Genomic DNA, 20216 nt, shown 5'->3' on the forward strand with positions numbered 1-20216 from the left:
TCCAAAAATCTCATGGTTCACTAGAGAGCAGGCAGTAATTCTGTCTTCAGAGGCTGGACAAGCTCCAGCAAGCATGCTTATTATTTGGATGCCATGTTTGTGCATTTTCTCATTCATTCCCTCCTTCACAAGCAACCTGAGTTTAATTATCTGCCATGTATGGGTAGGAAGACTGAGGCCCAGGGGTGAAGTCACTTTCCAAAGGCATCAGAGTTGGGCAGTGGCTGAGCTGGGATTTGGCCAAGGATCATCTGATTTAAGTTCAGAGCTCTCCCCCGCAGAAAAGGCAGGCTTGATGCAAAATTCAGTCCCGATGCTGGGACTAGGGGGCACTCCGATTCTGCAGCCGATCTCAGGGTTGCAAGGAAACTGGTATGGGATACAAAGAAGGAAAAGTGTGGCCACTTGCTTCTTGGCTGTGTCATGCCAGCAGGGTGGGGGGCCCGGGGCTGGGAGACTGTCACAACCTAAGGTCCCATAGTGTGTTCTCTCTTGGGTTTAACTAAAGAAATTCTATCTCGTGAGTGTTTTTATGGTGTTTTCTTAGATTCTGTATTTGTTTACTTGGCATCCACTAATTACAGGGTCAAACTAATAGTAAAACTTATTTATATCTTCCCTGCAAGCCAGAGCCCATCTCCCCAGCCACCTCCTTGATCTAACGTTCATTCATCCAGCCAATACTTCTCCTGCCCTTAATCACCCAGGACTATTACCAGACCAGGGACCACCCTTATAGCACAGTGCCTGCTGACATTACTCAAAGTAGACAATGCTAAGCTGTTTCCCATGCCCTGCCTTGATTTGTGCAGAGAACACAATAAAAACTGTGACCTATGCTTCCCCTTTGCTCCTTTCTGACTCATGACCGACCCTGGTGCTTCCCCTTGTGGCTCTACATGGTGTGACATGACCCCTTCTCTTGGGAGATGTAAGTAATAAAAATATTTCTAGGGTATTAGCTTCTCCAAGTTGTCACTCAGTCACCTCCATAAATTAAAATCTCATGGGTACAATCATTGTGACAATGAGTCAAGTGCATCACCTGTCACACAGGCTTTAAAATAACCATACGAGCAATAGCCAACTGTTATGTACTGAGTAGTACATGCCATCACTGTGCAAGGCAGTTTCCAATCAAATCTCCCCTGCTCCTCAGACAAGTAACCCTGAGAACAGGTATCAGTAAATCCAATTTTGGGCTGCCCAAAGCCCCCAGATGGAAGGAAACTAAGAGATGCCTACCTTTCAGGTGGAACGTTATCCGTGTTACTGCTGTGGCGTCTCTGCATTTTCCTTAAAACCTGAAAGCCAATACATGGCATAAGCCAGAGTCTCCCAATATTCCCACTGCCTGTCAGATGGCCATGGTAACTGTAAATAAGGACTCCTCATATCTCACCTCCCTAGAGCTCTCTGGTGTTTTACAAACCTTGTTTTCATCTAGTATGCCACTCAATATTCAATCCTGTTGAGGAAACTATCATCACCCCATTTCACAGATGAGAATGTTGAGACCCAGATGTGTTGGAAGTACTCATGGGAGAGAAAGAAAGCAGTGAACTGTGCAGCAAAGAGGTGATGGATGAGGTGAACTGAGAAGCAGATTGGCAGGAGGAGACATGGATTCTGGACTGATGCTGCCCCTAACTTGCTGTGTGACTCTGGACAAATCAGGAACCTCTCTGTGGACCCAGATTCCTCATCTGTTAAATAGGAAAGGGTGGAGTGGCTGAACTCAAAGCTTCTTTCTAGTACTCACATTGAATAAAGTAGTAATGAAGATGTGAATTCTCATGGAGACACCTCACCTTGTTCACTGTGAGGAGCCACATGGACTTCAGAACTCCATGTTGATGACACCTGAGGTGAGCATTCAGGGGTCCTGATGGAGGTGTGTCCACTAGATTCCAGAAAAAGCCAGCCTCACCCTCCTCTTCCTCTCCAGATGGATGCACAGGTCAGGGGAGTTTACTAGAGACTCCAGTCCTGGATGGAACAGAACACTTACATGAATAGTCCATAGACATAGACGCCTTGAACCTCATAGGAAGTCTCGGAGCTTCATGGATAGGTATAAGCATATGATTCTGTCTGCTCCAAATCTCTGGTTAGTCTCTCACTGATGCCTCTTTAGCACTGAGAATGGTCACGAACTCAATGTATTTTGTCCTATCATCAAACTAAGTCCTAATTGGGGAATACAGAACATATGTTTTAGAACCTCCAGTGGCTTTCCATTATAATCAGAATAAAATCCAATTTCAGTCCATGGCCTACAGGTTTTATCTAATGGGAGTTTACCCATTTCCAACCTCATTTCCCCCCCGCTCTCCCTTTAATTATTCCCTCCCAGCCACAGTAGCTCTGGATGCCACCTCTCTTCACTTGGGTGTGTCCTCTCTCACCATGACGTGGAAACTCAGTCTATACACCAGATACAGTGGAGCTGACCTGCTTCACGCACATGTGTCGGAGGGAGAGGCAAGGATCCTCCTTCCTTTTTCTCACCCTGTAGTAGGGCCACTGAGGCACCTCTGTAGACCCCATGGAGTACAATATATCAGGAGCTTACTCATAGGGAGTGACAGCATTCCCACTTTTAACAATACTGTACTCAGTCTTTCTGTTTCTCAAACATGGCAGCTGTCCCTGCCTCAGGCCCTTTGAACTTGCTGTTCTTTCTTCATGGAATGTTTTTCCTTGTAGGTCAAATGTCACCTCCTCCCAGAGGCAGCCTCCTCTCCCCCTCCTGACCAACCATAACATTGCCCTGTTTCACCTTCTTCATAGCACTTATTTATTTACATGTCTGCTTATTTATTTACGATGTATCCTGCATTAGAAGGAAAATGCCACAAGAGCAGGGAGCTATATGCCTGGTCTGCCCCTCTACCTCAGCATCCAGAACACTGCGTGGCAGAGTAGCACTCAACAAGTAGTTATTCAATGAGTAAACACCTATGGGGTTCTCAGTTACCTTTTCCTACATCCCTTGCTCCTTCCCAGGCCTTTCAACCCAGAGAAGAAATAAAGGTCTTAGATTTTCCACAAATAGGTTTAGCCTCCTTGAATATTTTTTAATAACCAAATACGCTATCTGATTCTTTTAGTTCAGGGCACCATAATTGGCTGTTGAATGACTTCCTAATCCTGACCAGCTTTATTCAAGTCAGCATTGGTGTTATGAGGGCCACTTATTCAAGAGAAAACCCATTAGTTAAGCCTCCTTTCTCTTGGAAAATCAGCTAAGAAATGGGTCAGTATCACCATTTTCATATATGAAGGAAAGCTCATTATGTAATTATGTCTCAACTTTCAGAACTTGCAGGGTCAGCTTAATGCCCTCAGGTATTATTCACTATTCCAAGATACCCCATCACTTGCAAATCCTTGGGGAAAATATAGCACCCCAAAACTTCCATCTACAAATCTGACCCAGCCTCCTAAATGAAATGCCCAAGATTCCACTTTCAGATGCTGACTTTTAAAGAAACTCCAAGTTCTCTGTTGGAAGAAGGCCTTAAATAATTATTCCAAAATTGAATTCTAAAAGAAATTTTTGCACGTAGAATGCATTTGAATGAAACGCCTTTTAACCCTCTGCTCTACGCATCGTACTACATCCTTATGAAGAATTACACCAAGAGTTTTCAATACATGCTATGTTTTAAGTTGAGCCTCTGGACCGTTACCTGACTGCAGCGAAATACATGCAAGAGAGCAGCACCTCCTGCATTACTTGCATTGGAAGCTGGCAGGTGCACTTTGAACATAATGCCGCGAGCTTTCATCCCTGCAGCCAACGTTCAGGGCAAAACGGTCTAGGGGACTGCATGGGCAGAAGACTACACCTACCATCCTGTGAGGAAGAAAACCGCGTTCCTTTTTTACCTGCCCAGACAATTCAGCAATCACAGTAGCATCATTCACTTCCTTCCAAGCCAATCACTCCTGCAGCCCGGGGAGCACGTGACTTCGAGTGCTTCCGGCCTCTCATAGATTCTTTCTCGGATTGACTGGAGCGGCGCTAAGATCCAGGCACAGATACTCTCTCCTCACGCACATGATTGCCCGCCCCTTTCCGAGATTCAGCCAATAGAAAGCCGCCGCCTCTCCGCAGGGACCAATGGCAATGAGGCTAGCTGGTGACGCAAGGGGAGTCGAAGCGGGACTTAGAACGAGGTCACGTGGGGTGGTGCGGAGTGGTTGCCGGGAGCTGGCTGGGTTGAAGGCCGCGGGGCCGGCGCTCGGCGTGAGGAATGGGGCAGCCGGCTGCGTAGTGGCCATGCCGCCCGGGCCCCGGGCCTGCCCCGTTCCGCGCCCCGGCCGCCGCGCCCCGCGTCCACGCCGGCATGGTGAACCTGGCGGCCATGGTGTGGCGCCGGCTCCTACGGAAGCGGTGGGTGCTCGCCCTGGTCTTCGGGCTCTCGCTCGTCTACTTTCTCACCAGCACCTTGAAGCAGGTCAGTGGCCGCTCGCCCTCCCGCTTTGCTCCGCGCTCCGCTGGCCGCTCGGCTTCCTCCCCGGGTGGAGGAGCTGCCTCTGCAGACGCGGGGCACCTGTGCCCGGGGAGGTGGGCATTGCTGTCCCGGGACCGAGGCCGTGCGGAGGGACTGCCCATTGCTGGCTGTCTGGGGGAGAACTCGAATCTAGGGCTCTGGGCCCTTACGTTGCTAGTCAGGACCCTTGCCGCCCCCACCTGCTTGCTGCCTGCCACGCCGGCGTGCATGGCTCCCTGCATCGTCGCGGCAGTCTGGGGGCCCCGTGCGACAGCCGGGGAACCGAGACTCCGGGGGGCAGAGGTGGCCGCGAGGCGATGCCCGCGCTGCGTTCTGCCCTTCCTATACCTCGGGGCTTCCGGGGTCCCCCTGGGAGACTCAGCAAGACCCCTGAAGTGCCCTTTCTGTGCAGAACTTGGGTGGAATGTTCTTCATCTCCTCAAACTCCCTTTCCTCTTAGATTTAATCCCCTGTGAGAATTTATGGGAGAAAAGACAGGGTGCTTTGGTGGGAACTGTTATCCAAAGCAAAAGTGAAGTTTGTTGAGCAGTCCAGCTTGAATGTTAGGGTTTTTAAGAATGAACGTGCCCCAGGATGTCATAGTTACTAAATCCTCCCCCCCCCCCCGTTCACTGGCAGGGGTCAAATTCATAAATATATCAATGGACAGAAATAAGTAAGTTTTGTGGACACTTTAGTTTTAGCGGGTTAGCAAGGGAGCAGGGAAAAGGGAAGCTAGGGAACTGGATCCCACCTCCCGCCTTAGGCAAACAGGCTGAGTGTTGTAAGCCTCTTTTATTGACTGAGATGTGTGGGTGACATTCATGTGCATTGAGTGTTTTCTGCCACCTCCCAGACACCTTATGATCACGTGTTGTCTGTCCCATCTCTGCTTGATGCGCCTCTGAGTGTTGTAAATGAGCCAGGACTCGGACCTTTGCCTTCCTTCCTCGCTCCCCAACCCAGGTGATCTCTGGCATCATTGCTTAAATGCCAGCTGTATGCTCTTCAGATCCCAGTTCGCAACTCCAGCCTAGGACCTGTCCAGGAGAACCCAGATTGTTATCTTCGGCCTCCACAGTGTGCTCTGGGTCTGTCCATATCTTCTCATTGCTGCTACCTTAAGTCAAGCTACCTTCCTTTCCTGTCTGGGTCCCTGCTGTAGCCACCAACAGGTCTATGCTTCCTTTCTTGTCCTGCAGTCAGTTCTCTGCTCAGTGATGGGAGCGAGACAGGGCATGCACACACGCATGCACGTGCACACACACACACACACACACACACTCTCTCTCCCATGTGGATACTTTTTTGGATTCTTGCTGCCGTAGATATACTTCAGACTCTCTTCCAGGATCATTCTGACTCTCTGATGTCACTTCAGGTCAAGCTCACTGTTTCCACCTCAGGCCTCATGGGGCAACTCTATCGAAATTTCTTCAGTTCCTTGCCCGTAGACCTGCTTTATTTTCTTTGTGGTAGGAACCGAACATTTCTTGTTCATATACTTATTTATCTGTCTCTCATTCTGCCTTCTAGAATGTAATTTTCTTGAGAACAGAAAGTTGTGCTGTTCATAGAATCCCAGCCAGGCAATTCACGGGCACTCAAATATTGGGACAGACAAGGGAGTCTTGTCAATTGGGATGGCTTTGCCTTTCTTCTCAGTCTGGCACATTCCTACTAATTTTTCATGTCTTGAGTCAGATGTTGTCCACTCTCTACCCTTCTGTACAACCTCCCTTTAAGTACTCCAGTGCACATTGTTCATTTTTTAAAATAACGTTTGTCTTATAAAAACCTGTGACTTACGATCATGATCTATTTTTTGTTTGTTTTGGGGGGGGGTGTTGATTGTGATTACCCAAAAACTGTTGGTAAAATTTTTGTTTTGCAGGTCTCTCCGGGTCTGATTCCCCACAGCCTAACAAACAGTAGGAATAAGAAATGCTTGAGCAGTAACTTTCTATGCTTGCCAGTCGGTCCCTGGCAACCACTAGTCAACTTTCTGTCTCTATGAACTTGCCTGTTCTGTACATGTCTTATAAACCAAATCTTACAATATGGGGTCTTCTGTGTCTGAATTCCTTCAGTTAGAAGCCAAGTTTATACATATTGTAGTATGTGTTACTACATTTTTATGTCCAAATAGTATTCCATGTGTGCAACTACTACATTCTGTTTTTCCATTCGTCATTTGATGGACACTGGGTAGTTTCCACCCTTCGGCGGTTATGAATACTGCTACTGTATACATTGCTGTACAAGGTTTGGTTTGGAAATATCTCTTTGGTTCTTTTGGGTTTGGTCTTAGGAGTGGAATCTATTGGTCATACGGTGACTTGATGTTTAGCTTTTTGAGGAGCTGCCAGACTTTTTTAAAGTGTTTGCGCCATTCGCAGTGAACTTTAAGAAGCAGTGCTTGTCGAGTTCTGATGTGGTGTCAAAGGTTATTCATGATTCTCTGGACCAGCCACTGAAATGCGCTTCTCATGTCCAGCTGCACATCTGTGAGGTAGATTTCCGTTGTGTGTTTCAGCCTGAATAGAATACTGCAGCAGATTGAACGCAGAGGGAGACGGGAATCCAGCTGTCTTCCATTGAGCCAGACATTCGAAAGATTTGCAGAAATGTAAAAATATTTTCTCTTCTCACTAAATTTTTTGTTTTAAAAAATGTTTTTCACACAGACACACAACACACACACAAATAGTTGACATGTAATAGATTCATTGTTGTTAAATGAATAAATACTATATTGAAAGCATTTTAAGAATTTTTCATTCCTGATATAATAAATACTAACAGCCACCGCACTTATAAACCCACATAGTGGGTGGGGGTCCTCAGTTTTAAGAGTATAAAACTCCCGGGGCCTAGAAACCCAACCGGCGGCCTCTTATGTGCATTTTTCACTGTGCTGCCTGTGCTCTCTGCTGTGGCTCTGGCTGTCCCCCCACTCTTGAGCTAGGTGACCGGAGGCAGGTGGGCTTCATTTTGCCTGGCCTCGGGTTCTTCATCTGCAAATGGAGGTGGTGATAGGGAATGGGCGGGGAGGGTTTGGGATTAGTTGAGACGAGGCCATGGAAGGCTCCCTGTGATCCTTGCTCTGCTTCAGTGAGACCGTGAACTAACTTATGGGTGCCTCTAGAGAATAGTTGATTATCCTCTACTGCTTTGAATTCCTCTTTTCTTTGGTTTTTGTGTTAATTAATGCTTTGGAGGATAGTTTAAATTGTAGAGATGGGATTGCAGGAGGAATTAATGACAGGGGTGGGTATGTCATTGGGAGAGAGGCTCGGGAGTGGTGACTTGCACACTTTTATGTAACAGATGTTCAGCGACGAGAGGCAGCTGAAATGGCAAAACAGTTAGTTCAGGTAGGGATGTGTGATATGAAGGAAACAAAACCAGATGCTGTCATAGGGTGGCAAGGTGGCCCTAACCCTGTGTGGGCATGTGCTCTGAGATTACAGAAAACCCAATCTGGGAGCCACTGGGGTCCTTAGAGGTCCTTTCCTGTAAGTAAATGGTCTCAGACTTGTTCAAGTGGTGCATACAGTTCCTGAACATCTCGGGGCTATTTGCATAACTCCTTGAAAATACATTCACATATTCAGCTTTAACGTAATTAACTCTAAATCAGTGCCAAGTTATGTGTCTAAAGTGGAGTAAGTCATAAGAGAGTTGCTAATCTGCTTTTTGTTTTTCACTGATCACTGAGGTATGTATGTTTTTCAAAAAGTTTGTCAAGCACTGCACAGGGCAGTGGAGGAAAACGGCCTGTGGTCTCTCCAGTGAGGGGTCACTGATGATATTTGGACATATTTTCTTCCTTTGTTTTTCTTTCTTATTTTTTATTTTACTTTTACTTAATTTTAGAAAGAGAGGAAGGACAGAGATAGAGAAGTGGATTTTTCCACTTATTTATGCATTCATTGGTTGATTCTTGTATATGTCCTGACTGGGAATCAAACCCCAGTCAAACAACCTTGGCATGTCAGGCTGTAACTATCTGAGCTACCCAGCCAGGGCTCTTCCTTCATTTTTCATATTTTAAAAATATAATTGAGGCATACTGTTTCCTCACTTAATGTATATGCATTATCTACATCTTTAAAAACGCTTTTTAAGTACAGTTGTTTTTAACTAAACATTTCCATGATTGGGCTACAGTTAGCCATTTCCCAAATATGTATTAGACATTTGGGGTGCCTTCTGGCCTTTATCCCCCTATTTTTTGGGGGGAAATCATAAGCAAATCTTTTAATGATAATGCCTTCTGTTTAAGTGCTTTACCACTTACATGGGGCACTTACCTCATTTGAGCCTTATGATAACCCCTGAACAATGAACAGGACAGTTATTAATATGCCCCCTTTAAAATCAGAGGTTAAGTAACATACTTTAGGAATAACACTTCTCTAGCTACAGTTCATGAAGAAAGTTCTTGTGTGTGTGTTTGTGTGTTCACTCCTTTTTGTTCTGGCTCTTTTCTTTGCTTCCCAGTGTTTGCCCCTGTGGGCACCTGTCGTGTTGAGTGCACTGATTTTTGACACCCTTCTCAACTGCTCTGGAGGCTCTTGCATAATAGGAACACTGGCTACCTTTATCTCTATCTACTTAATGCATTGTACGATCTTGATACCTTTGAAGGAATCTTGAATGAAAATATATATGTGTATATAAATACAGTGTATCCATAAAGTCATGGTGCACTTTTGACCGGTCACAGGAAAGCAACAAAAGATGATAGAAATGTGAAATCTGCACCAAATAAAAGGAAAACCCTCCCAGTTTCTGTAGAATGATGTGGCAGCATGTGCGCATGCGCAGATGATGACGTAACACCGTGTATACAGCGGAGCAGCCTACAGCCATGCCAGTTGAGATGTGGACGGTGCAGAGGAAAGTTCAGTGTGTTCTGTGGCTCGCTAAATTAGAATCCGTGACCAAAGTGCAACGTGAATATCATAGCATTTATAACGAAGCACCACCACATAGGAATAACATTACTCGGTGGGATAAGCAGTTGAAGGAAACTGGCAGTTTGGTGGAGAAACCCCGTTCTGGTAGGCCATCAGTCAGTGACAAGTCTGCAGAGGCTATACGGGATAGCTACCTAAGGAGCCCTAAAAAATCTGCGTGAGCCCACATCGAACTGCATTGAATAGGTATGAAACTGGGAGAGTTTTCCTTTTATTTGGTGCAAATTTCACATTTCTATCGTCTTTTGTTGCTTTCCTGTGACCGGTCAAAAGTGCACCATGGCCTGACCAGGCAATGGCGCAATGGATAGAGCGTTGGACTGGGATGCGGAAGACCCAGGTTCGAGACCCTGAGGTCGCCAGCTTGAGCGCGGGCTCATCTGGTTTGAGCAAAAGCTCACTCGCTTGGACCCCAAGGTCGCTGGCTCAAGCAAGGGGTTACTCGGTCTGCTGAAGGCCCATGGTCTAGGCACATATGAGAAAGCAATCAATGAACAGCTAGCGTGTCTCAATGAAAAACTAATGATTGATGCTTTTCATCTCTCTGCGTTCCTGTCTGTCTGTCCCTCACTCTGACTCTCTCTCTCTCTGTCTCTGTAAAAAAAAAAAAAAAAAGGTGTGCCATGACTTTACAGACACACTGTATATAAAAGCTTAAAATTGAGACAACCTAATAAGGTAAGTGAAACAGTTTTGAAAGGGTTTAAAACGACCTATCCAATAAAGGAAACCCCTCAGTGCCCCTTCCCCACACCCTTTGAAAGACTGGACTTCCACAAAAGCAGACATGTACTAATTCATTATGCTTGCCATTTTACACTCTCTCTTGTACAATCTTTTTCTGATTGTACAGCTCTTACCCAATCCTTTTGGCAAGATCTTGAATATTCATGTTTGAAAACAATTTCAAGTGCTGGAAAAATTGCCTTCCTGTTTACCAAGAATGTAGTTATGTGGAAGAGGTTCGTTTGGGATGCACTTGTCCATGAACGCTTTTTTCCCCCCCAGGAAGAATAACAGGATAGTTTGAGAGTAATGTTAAGAGCACTTTAACCTTGTAAGAGCCAGTTTACTGTACTTTGACCAGCCTCTTAACAGTCTTTATGGCTGTTAATTTATCTTGGGTTTGCACATAGCTTGATTATGCAGTTAACTGATAGGTCCCAGCAGAGCAGAGGAGTATGAATTTACAGGTAGTTAAGCAGTGTGCACCTAAGTGATTTGCCCCTTATTCCCAAGGCTTCTGCACTTAGCTCCTCTTCTTGCACCAACCAAGGAATACAGATGTTGTTTTTGTATAACCCATCCTGTTCCTGCTGGTGCCAGTTCTTTTTTTTAAAAGAAACAAAAGGGAGGGGCAGAACAGAAGTGGAAAGTCAGCCACAGAAGGATTGTTTGACATTTAGTACTTTAAAGAAGAAAATCCAGTCCTGGTGTGGTGTTGTAAAATTGTAACCACTGTTAGATAAGTGCTGGTAATTTTACAAATACAGTAACATCTATAACTTTGGGCGAGGTTTTTGGCACTGCATTGACTGCTTCTAATAATTACTACTACAGGTTATTCCAGATTCTTATGATAAGAATCTGGAATGAGCTAAGTGTTGATCTGTAGAGGATATGTTTACTAAATTATGGCACATCTACATGATGGATTATTATATAGCCTTAAAAATGTGATTCTCAAGATATTGTAGGTGCTCAAATGGTTCACCATCTAATTAGTGTCAAGAAGCTGAACATAGAGCATCTTCCTTTGTAAGTGTAAATGCCAGGGTCAAATATGCAGAAGTTAATATGCAGAAATAGATACTGTATAGCTTTAGTTACATGATGGTATTGTGGGCAGTTTTTGTCTTTTAATGTTGGTAACCATGTTTTCTTTTTTGAATACACTTTTTATTTTGGAATAATTACAGATTTATAGAAAAGTTTCAAGGATAGTGCAAAGTTCCTATAGATCCCTCACTTAGTGTCTTCTTTTGTTAATAATCATATTTTCATCATTTTATTTTAAAAATTAAAATACTCCAAAGATGATAAAAGCTATTAATAGTCACTTTTGTCCCTTCCATGTAAATAGTCTGTGGTATACCTTTCCATACCTTTATCTCAACTCTAATAAATCTGTATGTGTATATTATAATATAATGTATGATAATATACATACCATTTTGTAACTTGCCTTTTTCACTTAATATACCACGGACATTCAGTGGTCTACAACCGTATCTGTATATTACATTATCTGGGTGCTTTTAAAAATATTGATTCCCAGGTCTCATTGACAAAGATTTTTACTCATTCTGGATTAGAGCTCATGAATCAGAATTTAAGGTTCCTCCCTACGTAATCTAGTGTGCAAGTCAGGTTTAAGAACTACTTTAGGCCCTGGCTGGTTGGCTCACTGGTTGAGCATTGGCCTGATGTGTGGATGTCCTGGTTTCACTTCCTAGTCAGGGCACACAGGAGAAGTGCCCATCTACTTCTCCACCCTTCCCCCTTCTCTCTCTTTCTCTCTTCCCTTCCTGCAGCCATGGCTCGATTGGTTCAAGGGAGTTGACCCTGGGTGCTGAGGATAGCTCTGTGGAGCCTGGGCCTCAGGAGCTAAAATTAGCTCGGTTGCCAAGCAACCAGCAACAGCCCCAGATGGGTAGAGCATCACTTTATAGGAGGCTTGCGTGGTGGATCCTGGTGGGCCACATGCAGGAGTCTCTCTCTGTCTCTCTTCCTCTCACTTAAAAAAAAAAAAAGGAGCCACATATAAACAGTGCTGTGGTAAACATCCTGGTGCATCCTTACACATTGGTACTTTCTTCGGATAGGCCTCAAAAATGTGTTTGCTGTGCCAAAGTATATTTGGATATGTTTATTTTAAATATCAATAACTCTTCTCAGATTATTTTCCTAGAAAAATCTTAGTAACTATAAAGATCCTTTCCATTTAAAAAAATTTTTTTCCCATTGATTGCAGAAAGAGAGAGAAAAGAAGGGGGGGAGGGGGGGAAAGAGAGAGAAACATTAACTTGCTGTTTCACTTAGTTGCTCCATTTAGTTGTGCATGCATTGGGTGTTTCTTGTGCCCTGAGACGGGTTGAACCCGTGGACCCTTATTACACCAGGTCGACACTTGATCCATTGAGCCACCCAGCCAGGACCTTTTCTATTTTTTGAAGTATATAACCTGTACCATCACTCTTTCATGGTTAGTTCCATTTGCTCAGTGACACTTGACAGATTATTTTTGAATTAATTAATTTTTAAATTATACTTATTTAGGTAACATTGGTTAATACTCTTCAATGTAAAATGTGGACTGTTTAAAGTACATGAAAAGCCTTTAGGAGGGAGCCCCTAGGAAGGGGACCTCAGGGCGGCCCTCTGTCTTGCTTCACTTGCTTTCTGGCACTCGGGCGCCTTCCTCTTGGTTTCTTTAATGGTGCAGTACAGGGAAAGCAATTTTGATTTTGCTCATACCAGAGGAGTGCAGATTTCTGTCGTGCAGGTATTTTTGTTTCTGTCCTGTTGCTGTAGTTTCTGTGAAAAAAAAAACAACAAAAAACAAACTTGGTGAAAATGTAAGAAACAATACTTTAACTTTCTCCTTTACGGTTTCTTTGTAGGAGGAGAGGGCAGTGAGAGATCGGAATCTCCTCCAAGTTCAGGACCACGATCAGCCCATTTTGTGGAAAGTGCAGTTTAACTTGGGAAACAGCAGTCGGCCCAGCAACCAGTGCCGCAACTCCATTCAAGGGAAGCACCTCATCACAGACGAGCTAGGTAAGGCTGGCTTCCTTCTGCAGTCAGCAAAGTATTCTAGTGTGTCCATTCCTAGGGTTTTTAAGTAGGCATTTTATATGGTTCCTTTTCCCCCTTGCTCATTTTCAACATTTCTCACATCTTTGTCTTTTATGTCTAACTCATTGTTCAAGATTCCCCTCAACATCAGAGGAGCTTGTTCGATAATTCTAACTCTGCAGTTCCTTGTGCCTGTAAGGTAGAGCTTTAGCATCTGATCACACATCAGCCCCTAGGCTACTTCCTGTCAATCTCTTACAGCTTTCCCATCTTTTCTTCTTATCATGGTCAACTCTGTAGGATAGGAGCTCAGTTTGCCCCATTGGTGACCTAAATGATATTCTTACAGCCTTGGTGTAGGCACTTAGAAAATGCATTTATTGATGACTGTGTAGATAATCTCAAGTGAATTATAAACATACTCAAAATGTGTTACTCTTAGAGTTAAAATATTAGTCTGTTTTGGTGCTTTCTTCTAGAATTTTGTTGTTCCATTAGCTCATTTGATTTTTGCAACAGTCCTGTGAGATCAAGGTATTGCTATAATACCTATAAAGGTATTGTCACTTTTGAGGTGTAGACACAGGCACCAAGAGATTAAGGAATTTAAGGAAAAATCAAATAACATTGCAAATAACCTGTATTTTTATTTTTTTTAACAGAGTAAAGTTTGGCGAAGGGAAGTCACTTCCATAAGATAACACAGCTAGTCAGTGGGCAGATGTGGACTAGGACTAGAACTGAACTTGGAGTTTAGTGCTCTTTTTTCTTATAGACTGTTTAGTTTGTATGACACTCATAGTGAGAAAACATGAAATCTGTGCCTTGGCTTTAATATTTAATATTAGGTTATGAATGACAATTTGTTATTTTGTGGCTATTCAAAGAATAATCAATTTTCCTCTGGTTATCCGAGTGAGACAAAGACTCTCAGACTTTGTAAAAAGTTCCAAGAATCAATTAATGAAAAATTCAAGAGACATAGCTTATATTTTATCTTTATGAATGTAGAAAAGAGAGAAGCAGTTTAATAAAGAAAACTTGCAAGAATTTATGCCTTTTAGAAAGTAGATGTCATCATGAATATGGCCAGGATAGCACGTTATTAAATAAGACAACCAATTAGAATTTCAGACCTTTCAAAGGTTAGAAGTTAATTTCTCAGTCAATAGCAACACACTCTTCGGTTGTGATCTTACAGGATTCCTTGTTAGAAATGATTGCAGGGTTAGATTTATGAACCAGAAGGCGAAATCTTGATGAGCTTTCACCAAAAATGAGAAAGACCTATGGTTTCAAGGCTACTGGTAGTTAACTATGGGGAGAGAAAGAAGGCAGGAGATGCTGATCCTTTGAATATGGAAAAGAGAAAAGGGCAAAAAGAATTTCACCCAGTGGAGTTTGGGTCACATTATATTTATCTTTCTGATACAGAAGTGATAAGATTGCTGTGTCTTTCTTATTTGGGGCAGAATTTCGAGAAATATGTTGGCTTACCTGGATTTGTTTGATCCCTGTAAAGAAAGTGAGTAAGGTTAGTTCGGAAGAACCCAGAAACGTTTAAATGGCATTAGTATCATCCTCTCTTAATTTAGAAGACAGAATAGCACAGCTAAAGTACCAAAAAGCACCAGTTCCCTGCTAAGGCTCAGTTTTCCAGGTGTCAAGTAAGGGTTCTTTTAGTCTCGTCCATTGTTGTTTTACCTCTGCTTCCTGATTTTGCACAGACTGTTTTGCGGAGTAGTTTCTGAAAACAACCTTATACGTACTTCACCAAGTCTCGTTCTCTGCGGATTAAGAAGCTGGGGCATTTGAAATGGAATGATCTAGGAACAGCTGCGCCACCCTGTGAGCCTGGGTGTATACCTGTGCGCCCGTGAATGCACCTGTGGGCCCATACATGCACCTGGGAATTTCCCAAGGGCCAAGTGGTGTCCCTTTTGCACTTACTGTGACACTTTTCTTTGCCACTCCCAGAAGGATGTAGAGAAATGTCAATTTAGCATCTCTGAACAATAAGTTAACTTTTGCAAGGTGATTCTTTCCTTGAAGTTGTACATGGATTGGCTGGGTTGGAGGGAGTGTCTGTTTATAGGTGATGGGATTTATGAGGAGTGGAGGGAATTAGGAGGATTTGTCTTTCTTGGGTATTAGAGTTCTCTCTTTACCTGATGCTGAGGGGTAATTGAGTACTTGGCATGTATACTGAAAACAGCTTAAGTCAATTTATAAAGGTGAGGTGTGACTACTATTTTTTAAAAATCCTCCAAACTACTAAAGAAATGGCAAGCATTTAGAAGATACTTGTATGTGGAGGGGGTAGAGGTTGTTTTTATCTAGAAGGATCTCACTTTTGGGGATTAATGCCTTGATTTTTTTTTTCAGTTTTTGTTTAAAAAATGGCATTTTTTATTCAGGCATAAATAGAAAAAAATGGCTTGCATGGGGTGGAACAGGAAAACACAGGCGTGACTTGACAGGGCAATTAAATCAAATACACGACGGCAGACTAACAGGTTGTTTTAGGTAGAGGAGGATGTAGAGCCTATTTATACAGTGGGAGTTCGTGTTGTAAAGGACCGCATGTAAGAAGCAAGCCCCTGTCACAGTGTCTGCCTCCTACCTCTTTGGTGCTTAGGATGCTCCAGGCTCCAGGTTTTTCCGTCTATTCTCAGCATGCAGTGCATTCACTGCTGCTCCAGATCCCCCTGGGAGGGAGTTGGGAGGCCAGCTGGTCTCATACTCAGGGCAGTCTCTGACTTGCAGGATACGTTTGCGAAAGGAAGGACTTGTTGGCGAATGGCTGCTGTAACGTCAACGTCCCGGGCACCAAGCAGTACTGCTGCGACGGCTGCCTGTCGCATGGCTGCTGCAGCGCCTACGAGCACTGCGTTTCCTGCTGCCTGCAGCCCAGCAAGGTACGGGGAGCTGCCTTTATTTTACCACAAGCCCTGGCTTCTTCTGAACAGAGAACTTGGGAGGGGATTTTGTAGGTGTCAGAAATGGCTGCTGTGCAGTAGTCTTTGTCTGTGAGGAAGGAGGTGGTTCCCAGTTACTTGAATGGTTCTTTTGCAGAATGGGCCATTGTGTTGCCAATCAGATGCCTAATGAATAGGACACCAGCACTCTAGCCTGTTTGAACTGGCTGTCTTCCCCTCTGTCACCCCCACCCCCATCAGCAGTCTCTTAGTTTAGGAGAAATATCCAAGGTTACCTTGTGCTGCTGAGTCTGGAATTTATTATAGGTACTAACTTTTGTTTCCATAGCAACTTCTCCTGGAGCGCTTCCTCAACCGGGCAGCGGTGGCGTTCCAGAATCTCTTCATGGCCGTGGAAGATCACTTTGAATTGTGTTTGGCTAAATGCAGGACCTCATCCCAGGTCAGAAGCTCTGGTGTTTCTAGCTCGGGGAGGGGTGGGGGGGAATAAGGGCCAGAAGGAAACATGAAAATATGATAATGGAGATAAGACTTCGGATGTATGATCTGGGTGATAACAGGGAAGAGATTGATGTGAAGCTTTGTTTGCTGGAATGATAGTGTTTAGAATGTCAACATGAGATTTATACAAGTTAAAGAAGTAAACTATTTATATTAAATCAAGGTCTAATCAACTTGCATCTCCCTTAACTGATCGGCACGACTACACTTTAAGTGGGAGCTTAATTATTTTTAAGTCTGTGTGGAATCCTTATAGTCCGGTTTCTGGGAGAAGTTCTTCCTTCTTTGACTGAAAGTTGACTAAGGCTTTCCAGCAACCCCTCATTGAGAGTAAGTAGTAATTTGTTCAGGGACAGAGTTATGGTTTATTTTAGGATTCAAGGGGATGGGGCAGGTGGTGTTTAAAAATACATGAGTAAATGTGTAGGTTGTCAAGCTCTCAATACTTATTAGCATGCTGTCATTAATAAACGCTTTGCTCTTTGGGCACTAAACATTGCACCTGCTGCTGAAAGCGTCTGAACGTCTTGCTTTCCATCACTCTCTGTCCTCTGCTCTCGGCTTTTGTGTTTGGGCAGTTGTGGGGGCTGTCTTTGTGAAATCACCAGACGTGTTTGTTGTACAACCACACTCCTCCTGGCTCCTATTCATGGTGTCTCCAAGCTTGTCCTGGCTTCGTCTGAGATAACTGACTCCATTTGTCATTTTCTGGAACTCTTGTACTCTGCCAGATTTCTGTAGTCCACCTTTTTATTTTACGCTGCTTTTTATGTCTCTGGTCCACTCTTGGAGCACTCAGCATCATTGGGTAAATGTTTCAGGGATTATAATGAGCATTTGAAAACATGAAGAAATTTCTGATGGGCTTGTTTTGTGAGGAGAGCTTTCCAGTTGAATGGGCCTTAAAGGAAATGTGGAGGCGGGCTGAACACATGACTCATTTTAATTCAGAGCGCCCTCATTGTGAGAAATGCCAGAAAGGCGAAATATTTTCTTTCCTTAACTAAAAAACCCAGGAGTTATTTCCCATTGTGAGTGAAGATGCTAAACTTTCTGACTTAGTCTTTTTATTATAAAGAGAGATTTCCCAGTTGCTAATTTGCTTTGATAACAGTATCCTAAGAAGGAAAAGCTTTGGCTGCACGTCTGTAAATTGGATTAATACCTACAATGTAGATGTTTTGTATTGGTCTTGAGCTAGCTAACTATCAACTTCAGACTAGCCAAAAACTCAGGTCGCCTGCATGAAAACGAATTGCTGAAAAATTAGCCATCAGGATGATTGTTGGTTTTAAATCACACTTTCCACTTGTTTAGCCAAATCAGGCTTGTCTGGTATTGTGGTATTTGGCTCACATGCCAAACTTACAGGTACAGAAAACTTTATGAAAGTGACTTTGAAGTGTATCTTTTCCATCTCTGCTGGGTTCAGTAGCAGCGATTGAAATTCTCTGATGCACAGGGTCAGGTCTAAGCACCCATCTGATTAAGATCTAATATAAAATAATCTGAGAAAAAATAGTTGTCTCGAGTTGCCTGAGTCCCAGCAAGCTTGTTAAAAACTCAGTAGTATACATAAAAAGAAACAGTCATGCAGTGATGTTATGTCCATTTTCATGCTCTTCATTGGCATTCACGTTGTGCATTTGCCTATGTTCCAGAAGGTGCCCTGGAGCCTTTTAGTGACATTTGGAGGTGGACTCGTCCAGGCTCCTGCAGGGAGTGTCTGACAGCCGGCCCACTGCCGTTCGCAGCCCTGAGAGGGAGGGTGTGAGACTGCTCTCTCTCACGGACCTTTATCTTCCCTTTTGCCAACAGAGCGTGCAGCACGAGAACACCTACAGGGATCCCATAGCAAAGTACTGCTATGGAGAGAGCCCTCCCGAGCTCTTCCCAGCGTGATGGGTGCGGATGGCGTGCCGGGAACACGCTGCTGGCGCTCTTGGAGCTGGAGCCAGTCCTCAGCAGTCACTAGGCCTTCGGAAGAAGAGAGAGCTGGCATGCAGAAACCTTGACTCTGACCACTTCTTGGGTTGTGCTCTCTGGCTTCACCCCCTGCCGGGCTTGACCATATGAGACTGATCAGTAATACAGCTTGGAGACAACCAGCGGGTCACATTTGAAAAGAACTGCGGGTGACTTTGCGGATGGGTTGGCGCTTTGGACGCCTCCACCAGCGCAGCTGCTCGGGGACCTGTGGCCACTCGCAGTGCTTATGGGGGCCCTGCATTGTAAAGTTATTTATTGGACTTCTTTGGAGTAATGGGAAAATTAATGTTTTATATAGCAAAATGCCTTGCCTTGATATTTGAATATATTCAAAGAGTTGTTGTTTTCTTGTGTTCTTGAGTTTCATGAGTTAAAAGCGTCCTTTCACCTAGGTATAATGTTTGGCCTCTTGGAACATGTGTGTTCTCTCAAGGTAGTTAATTTGGTTGTGTTTTAACAGCGTCTTTAGGAGTGGGTCCTGAACGCCGTGGCTGACATCAGCGTTGAGATCTCAGGCCCGGCTCCACACTCGTCCGGTGACCGTTTCAGCAGCTGGCCCCACACGTGCTCAGGTTTTCTCCTTGGGGCGTCTGGGATGCTTGTGCACCTTTGTGCGAGCTCTGCTCTAACTGGGTTCTGACCTGCTGTTCTGAGGGACTTGGTTCTCGTTTCCTGTGAAGTGACTGGTCCCCACGAGGCCTGGTGGGACCCTCAGGAAGATCCCAGCAGCCTCTTCCTCTCCACCCGTGTCATGGACACCTCATGTTAAGGCGATTCATCAATGGCGACCTGTTTAGCAGCTGGCTTTAAACAGTCACAATCACTGCATTCAGCCTCATGAGATGTAACAGGTACAGACACCCGGTTTCACTGGGATTTGTAAAGAAAAAGAACACCTCAGCTGCTAGCAAGGAGCCGAAAGAGACTTAACCTCCACCCTCACGGGGACGGGTCGTGCAGGATGCTGGCCCACATGCTCCAGGCACATCCCGTGTTTCCAGAACAACACTAAATCTGGGTCAAGGTCAACAGGCCTCAGATCAAGACGTGCCCCTCACATAGTACCACTCTTTGCTCTCAGGAGTTCATCCATGTCCGCCTCTTCCTGGAGTCCCACACTGGCCCCAGGATTGGACAAGGTTTTCTCCGTTATTTTGATCGATCAAGTTGTTGACCTTGGAGCTGAGCACTAGTATTACAATCTACTTTTTTTTTTTTCCAACGGAGCTTTTTCTTCAGGCCACATTTGCCTTTCAGTACGTGTCATCAGTGTGTAATGGTTATTTCTCTGAACTTCCTCCTGGTACTGCTTACCCTCACCTTCCCGAGGTAGTCTGTCCCCGCGGAGACACTCTCTTAGAGGGGAAACTGTGTATCTGGCAGTTGTTTTTAAATGTTAGAGCCCAAGAAACATGTTCAGTTTGCAGTGGGTATTCCGGGTTCTCTGTGTACTCATTGGTGCTAAATCAAACATTGTATGTGAAAGAAATGTGCATATCGTA

The 20216-nt window shown here is 44.3% G+C and overlaps 2 protein-coding genes across 4 annotated transcripts in view; one reads left to right on the plus strand and one right to left on the minus strand.

Annotated features, from left to right (window-relative positions):
- RNFT2 (ring finger protein, transmembrane 2) overlaps positions 1 to 4002 on the minus strand; it is a 57949-nt gene extending 53947 nt beyond the window's left edge. The window contains exons 1-3 of one of the 2 annotated variants that reach the window (XM_066260491.1): positions 3895 to 4002; positions 1812 to 1989; positions 1246 to 1304 (exon numbers count right to left, since the gene is read on the minus strand). In XM_066260491.1, coding sequence (XP_066116588.1) covers positions 1246 to 1304; positions 1812 to 1835 — 83 coding nt within the window. In that variant the 5' untranslated portion in view covers positions 1836 to 1989; positions 3895 to 4002. Of the gene's footprint in view, positions 1 to 1245; positions 1305 to 1811; positions 1990 to 3858 lie in introns of both variants that reach the window. The other variant, XM_066260492.1, reaches the window with a different exon arrangement.
- Positions 4003 to 4217: 215 nt separating this feature from the next.
- Positions 4218 to 20216, plus strand: SPRING1 (SREBF pathway regulator in golgi 1). Of its 2 annotated transcripts, none has more exons than XM_066260494.1 (5): positions 4218 to 4466; positions 13111 to 13267; positions 16038 to 16203; positions 16553 to 16666; positions 18544 to 20216. In XM_066260494.1, the coding sequence occupies exons 1-5, from the start codon at positions 4356 to 4358 to the stop codon at positions 18578 to 18580; spliced, it is 585 nt and encodes a 194-aa protein (XP_066116591.1). In that variant the 5' UTR covers positions 4218 to 4355; the 3' UTR covers positions 18581 to 20216. The 2 variants fall into 2 exon arrangements, with proteins under 2 accessions (XP_066116591.1, XP_066116590.1); XM_066260493.1 differs by having other exon boundaries at positions 16052 to 16203.

This window comes from Saccopteryx bilineata, chromosome 2, assembly GCF_036850765.1.
Source record: "Saccopteryx bilineata isolate mSacBil1 chromosome 2, mSacBil1_pri_phased_curated, whole genome shotgun sequence".
Lineage (NCBI taxonomy): Eukaryota > Metazoa > Chordata > Mammalia > Chiroptera > Emballonuridae > Saccopteryx > Saccopteryx bilineata.

Excerpts from the sequence above, each read along its gene's own strand:
- SPRING1 (XM_066260493.1), top strand. The coding sequence starts at position 4,356 with ATGGTGAACCTGGCGGCCATGGTGTGGCGCCGGCTCCTACGGAAGCGG. Across the intron at positions 4,467-13,110 it reads TCACCAGCACCTTGAAGCAG|GAGGAGAGGGCAGTGAGAGA; the intron begins GTCAGTGGCCGC and ends GTTTCTTTGTAG. Across the intron at positions 16,667-18,543 it reads AATGCAGGACCTCATCCCAG|AGCGTGCAGCACGAGAACAC; the intron begins GTCAGAAGCTCT and ends TTTTGCCAACAG.